Source organism: Ananas comosus, unplaced genomic scaffold (assembly GCF_001540865.1).
Source record: "Ananas comosus cultivar F153 unplaced genomic scaffold, ASM154086v1, whole genome shotgun sequence".
Taxonomy (NCBI): domain Eukaryota; kingdom Viridiplantae; phylum Streptophyta; class Magnoliopsida; order Poales; family Bromeliaceae; genus Ananas; species Ananas comosus.
Window position 1 is genome coordinate 7,824 of NW_017891372.1, and position 5,681 is coordinate 13,504.

Sequence of the window (5,681 nt, forward strand, 5' to 3'; positions counted from 1 at the left end):
TTAATGGATTGGGCTGTGTTTTGATGCAGGACGGGAAAGTGATCGCGTATGCATCACGCCAATTGAAGGATTATGAAAGGAATTACCCCACTCACGACTTGGAGTTGGCGGCCGTAGTCTTTGCATTGAAGCTATGGCGCCATTACCTCTATGGCGAGCGATGCGAAGTATATACGGATCACAAAAGCTTAAAGTATCTTTTCACTCAGAAGGAGTTGAACTTGAGGCAGCGCAGATGGTTGGAGCTACTCAAGGATTATGACTTGACTATTCTTTACCACCCGGGCAAGGCTAACGTGGTGGCGGATGCGCTAAGTCGGAAATCGACTGAGAACTTAGCGATGCTTGTGGTTACTCAGCCGCCGTTGATCGAGCAGATGAAGCGTTGGAGTTGGAGGTGGTGGCCCCTAATACACCTTTGAGATTGATGACTTTGGTGGTGCAACCTACACTTTTGAAAAGGATTAAGGAAAAGCAAGCTTCCGACTAGGAGATGATCCGAGCTAAGATGGTTGATGGTTGCACCGGCGACTTCACTTTAGACGGTGACGGATTGATGCGTTTCCGCGGACGACTTTGTGTACCGGCGGACTTGGGCATTAAAGAAGACATTCTTCAAGAAGCACACCGAGCACCGTATGCTATACATCCGGGAGGCACCAAGATGTACAAGGACTTGAAGTTGCTTTACTGGTGGCCCGGGATGAAAAAGGATGTTGGTGAGTTTGTTGCTAGATGTTTGACTTGCCAACAGGTGAAGGCTGAGCACCGAGTTCCTGCGGGAAAGTTGCAGAGCCTACCGATTCCAGTGTGGAAGTGTGAAAAGATCACCATGGATTTCGTGATGGGATTGCCGCGCTCACAGGCCGGGCATGACGCTATTTGGGTGATTGTGGATAGATTGACGAAATCGGCACATTTCATACCTATCCACACTACTTGGACTGGTGAGAGACTCGAGCAGGTATATTTGAACGAGATTGTGCGATTGCACGGGATACCTACTTCTATAGTATCGTATCGAGACCCCCGTTTTGTATCCCACTTTTGGAAGAGCTTACAGGATGCTCTGGGTACGCGCTTGGATTTCAGCACTGCTTTCCACCCCCAGAGTGACGGGCAGTCGGAGCGTACGATACAGACTCTCGAGGATATGCTTCGAGCCTGCGTGATCGACTTCCAGGGAGGATGGTCGCAGCATCTACCGATGGCCGAGTTTGCTTATAACAACAGTTATCAAGCAAGCATCAAGATGGCACCATTCGAGGCACTCTATGGACGGAAGTGTAGGTCGCCGCTTCATTGGAGTGAAGTTGGCGAGAGATTGGCCTTAGGCCCAGATGTGCTCCAGGAAGTAGAGGACAAGGTTCGTATTGCTCGGGAGCGACTGTTGACGGCCCAGAGTAGGCAGAGGAGTTATGCTGACATGCGGCGACGAGACTTGGAGTTTCAGATTGGAGATCACGTCTTCTTGAAAGTCTCGCCGACTCGAGGAATTAGACGATTTGGAATCCGGGGCAAGTTGAGCCCCCGATACATCGGACCGTATGAGGTTTTGGAGCGTGTAGGCCCGGTAGCGTATCGACTCGCCCTACCGCCAAACCTATCGGGTGTACACAATGTATTCCATGTATCGGTCCTTCGGAAGTACATCCACGACCCGGCTCACGTGTTGGATGCTACACCTTTGCAGCTGAGGGATGATTTGAGCTTTGAAGAGCAACCCTTGAGGATTTTGGCTCGCGAGGTAAAAAGATTGCGGAACCGGAAAATTCTCTACATGAAGGTGCTTTGAAGCAACCACGACGAGCGCGAGACCACTTGGGAGTTGGAGAGCGCGCTCCAGGAGGGCTATCCCCATCTCTTTCAGATGGAGTCTTGAGGTACGGCGTATGCTACCGAGTTTCGCGGACGAAACTCCTTTTTAGGAGGGGTGAATGTGACGCACTGGACCTTTGCAAATTGCGAGGTTCGAGTGTTTGGATGTATTTCGAGCTTTTCCACACTTGGTGGAGGGTTGTAGAATGTTTTCCGACCTAAAAAGTTCAAAAACTGGAATTCTGGACAAGACCTGAGAGTTTTTACTCTCGGGGACCGGTCCCTGGAAGGAGAGACCGGTCCCCCAGTGAGCAGTGCTGCGGCAGCCTTGAGGCAACCGGTCCCTAGCGGGCGAGACCGGTCCCCGAACGCGTGAGAGACCGGTCCCGCGCAGGGAGAGACCGGTTCCCGAACGTTGGTTTTTCGGGTTCGCAGCGAGAGACCGGTCCCTGCTGGGGAGAGACCGGTCCCTTTGGGCGAAAACTGCCCAGACCGGGCTGTGGTAATATTAATTTTTTGAGGGGCCTCACAGGATTTTGTTACAATAGAGGGTCTATATGACCCCTCCACCCTCTCTTCTCCTCATTTCTCTTCTCTCAACTCTCTCCACCCCCTTGGTAGAAGAGAAGAAGAAGAAGGAGAAGGAGAAGGAGAAGAAGGAAGGAAGAAGAAGAAGATTGAGAGCTTTTAGGGGACTTGGAGCATCTTCCCCATCCTCTCTTCTTCTTTGGTGCTTGGAGCTTGGACTTGGAGCTTGGAAAGGAGAAGATCTTCACCCTTTGAGCTTGGATTGGAGCTTCTTAGAGGTTGGTAGCCTTTTTCTCCATCTAGACCCACTACACGAAATACTTTATTTAACGAAAGGATAAACCGTCGTTATAAACACATAATTCCGTCGTTACTATTCAATAACGACGGACAATTTAACCGTCGTGACCCGTCGTAAAAGCTTCCGCCGTTAAAAACAGTTATGACCAAAATCAACCGCCGGTCGTTATAGATCACTAACGACCAAATCATTTGTCGTCGTTATTTAGTAACATTAGTAACTACTCTATTTTACATTAACGACCAATTCTACCATCGTAACAGATATTATGAAAAGTATAATTATCATATTCATTGTGTTAATAACGACCAAACATTTCGTCGTTATTATAACTAACGACTACATATTCGGTCGTTAAAAGCATTTCACAAGCTATAAAAGAAGATTATATAACAACGACCACTCTCCCTGTCGTTAATAATATACATATTGCATTTGAGATCATAATTTATTTTTAACCAATTATTATTTTTAATCACATAAATACTTGGAATACACAATAATATAAATACAAATATACACACACATATAAACAAGCTTACAACAAATCCACAATTTTTAGATGTATAATAAAACTTCATTAATAATTGAAGTAATTAGCATCCACAATATTCATATTTTTGTCCAAAACATTCATCTATTACATATAGTTTCAATTCCATCACACCATTACATATATAGTCAACATTCACCAAAAGGAAAACAAAATATCATCATTACATATATAGTCAACAACTATCACCATTTCTCCAAAATGGGTCCGCTTAGAAACAAAAAAGAGAGCTTGCAATTCATCGTCTTTTCTTGTCCTAAAAATCACGATGAACTACCTACAAAATAGAAAATGGTGTAAAAGTTAAAACAATATAAAAGTAAATCACGCAAATAGATTTTGAACAACATAGCAAATAAACAACTCATAAAATCTAAAACAACTTTTGTCTACCACTATAAACCTGCAAAAATTTTGCAAATCAATATAAATAAGATTACATTGTTTATCCTTCGGATGAAGGAGGAGGTGGACCATTGGAATGTTGGCGTTGAAACATTTCCTTAATCATTCTTATTTCGGCTTCCATTTCATCCATACGGCTCTTAAGCGAATCATTTTCTCTTTGAGTTTCACGAAGTTTAGCTTGAAGTTCAGCTCTAGTTTCAACATTTTTCATGTCATTAGGCTTTAAGCCACCACCATGACAAATAATATGGTTATGACGTTGTGGCCCAAAACATTCTTCAACTAACTCGATATTGGATAAGGATGGTTTTGATTGAGTAGCATCAACAATTTTATCCTTCAAGAAATAAAAAAATAATAGTAAGTTGATAATGCATTAAAAGTGATGAAACTAAATTAATAAAAGAATATGTTCCACGTACATATTGTTTTATAGTATCTTGATCAACTAACTTGTCACCCTTTTTTCGAGTCTCAAAAAATATAGTTGCTAAGCTTGGTGGTTGACCGACTTTACCTCCCTTTTGTACATAAATCAAACACAAATAACATTAATAAATGAAAGAATTAAAATATCAAAAACGTATAATGCTAACTTTTCATTACCTTTTTCCAAATAACTTGTCGAATTGGCTTACTACCGGTACGATGAGGCATTGTTAACTTTGCCCTATTACTAGAGTTCCGTTTGCTTGCTGCCTATTTATATAGAAGAAAAAATAAATCCCAAAATAATAGTAGAATGTACTATAAGAAAAGAAAAAAAAGAAAAGAAAAAGAAAAGAAAAAAAAACCATACCATAAACTTTTTACTTGAGAAATGTTCCTTTACTAACCACTCCCAATCCTCCCGATTAATATCTTCAGGAATATTTCTTAGAGTCTCTTGTATAGTACTACATGGTTTTACATATTTGCGATGCAAATCTCCCCTCCATTTGTTCCACAAATCATTCATATGCGCTAGGATATCTTCACGAAAATCCTCCATCTTTGTATTCTCAAATTTATCCTTCAAGTTGAAATCATATTTATATAAGTTTATAAAACTTATAATTATAAATTCAAACTTATATGCTATTTCAATTTATAAGCAGGTCACTAATAAATTTATAAGCAGATCACTAATTGTAAATCCAAAATTATACTTTTACAACAATTGAATATGTATAATGTGGTGGAATAATTGTCAACTCAAATTGATATTAAGTTAAATAGTTTTACCGTCACTGCAGCCCACATATGTTCTTTTTCTTCATCCCCAATTTCCTTCCATGAGTGCACACGAAGTGGACAAATATTGCGATCACGTATGATTCTTCCTAGATGCCTCGAAAATACCCTATGATTCTTTCCAACAACACGCTTATTGTAGAATTTCACATTTAGCTTTTTTCCACTTTTCAACTTTGCGACTTCCTTACACTTGTTTCTACCTCGCACCTTTCGCTTCTTTGCAACACTTGTAGAATCTAAGAATAGGAAAAAAAACAAAAATATGCATTAGCAATAACCATTATATGTTAACACATAATGATAAAATAAAAGATGATGTATAGAGTAGACATACATGTAAACGCATAAAGATTAAATAAACGCATAAAGATAAACAGATATGTAAAAACAAAAGGAGAGAAGTTATACCGGTTTCCCTTGATTCTTCTTCAATATGTGTTTCTTCCATAGGCTCAAAATCTTGAGGGAGCGAAATATTGCCTAATTGCCCAAGAGGAGTTTCAAATGATGGTATAGTAGCAGTTCCTACACTTTGTGACGTCGATGGTCGTAAGGAATTGAAAGATCTTAAACCAAATTGTGCGCGCCCTTTACCCAATGAACCCGGTGGTATAAACGTAAGCTTGTCTCCTCTAGAAGTAAAATCATTCCCGTTTCGTGATTTTGGCGGCTGCATTCTGTACATATTACAAGAAATTTAGTTCATTATTAAAATATAATAGTGAAAATTCATTCAAAAATAAATAAAACTCACACACAAAAATAAATATATCTGCATATAAGAGAAAAAATGTCATATACAAAACCATCTTGTCTTCATAATCAACAAATATGTAT

At 40.4% G+C, this 5,681-nt stretch overlaps 1 protein-coding gene across 1 annotated transcript; it reads right to left on the minus strand.

Annotated features, from left to right (window-relative positions):
- Nucleotides 1–3,244: 3,244 nt before the first annotated feature.
- Nucleotides 3,245–5,560, minus strand: LOC109704875. The gene is made up of 7 exons (XM_020225654.1): nucleotides 5,253–5,560; nucleotides 4,833–5,080; nucleotides 4,408–4,620; nucleotides 4,215–4,307; nucleotides 4,031–4,129; nucleotides 3,641–3,945; nucleotides 3,245–3,477 (listed from the first exon to the last, which is right to left on the minus strand). Exons 1-6 carry the CDS (start codon nucleotides 5,527–5,529, stop codon nucleotides 3,646–3,648), a joined length of 1,230 nt encoding a protein of 409 aa, XP_020081243.1. The 5' UTR covers nucleotides 5,530–5,560; the 3' UTR covers nucleotides 3,245–3,477; nucleotides 3,641–3,645.
- Between the last annotated feature and the right edge of the window lie 121 nt (nucleotides 5,561–5,681).

Bases quoted from the DNA above. Each gene is read 5' to 3' on its own strand.
- LOC109704875 (XM_020225654.1), bottom strand. From the start codon at position 5,529: ATGTACAGAATGCAGCCGCCAAAATCACGAAACGGGAATGATTTTACT. The intron at 5,081-5,252 runs GTATAACTTCTC...TCCTATTCTTAG, and splicing joins AGAAGAATCAAGGGAAACCG to ATTCTACAAGTGTTGCAAAG. The intron at 3,946-4,030 runs GTACGTGGAACA...TATTTCTTGAAG, and splicing joins AAGATACTATAAAACAATAT to GATAAAATTGTTGATGCTAC.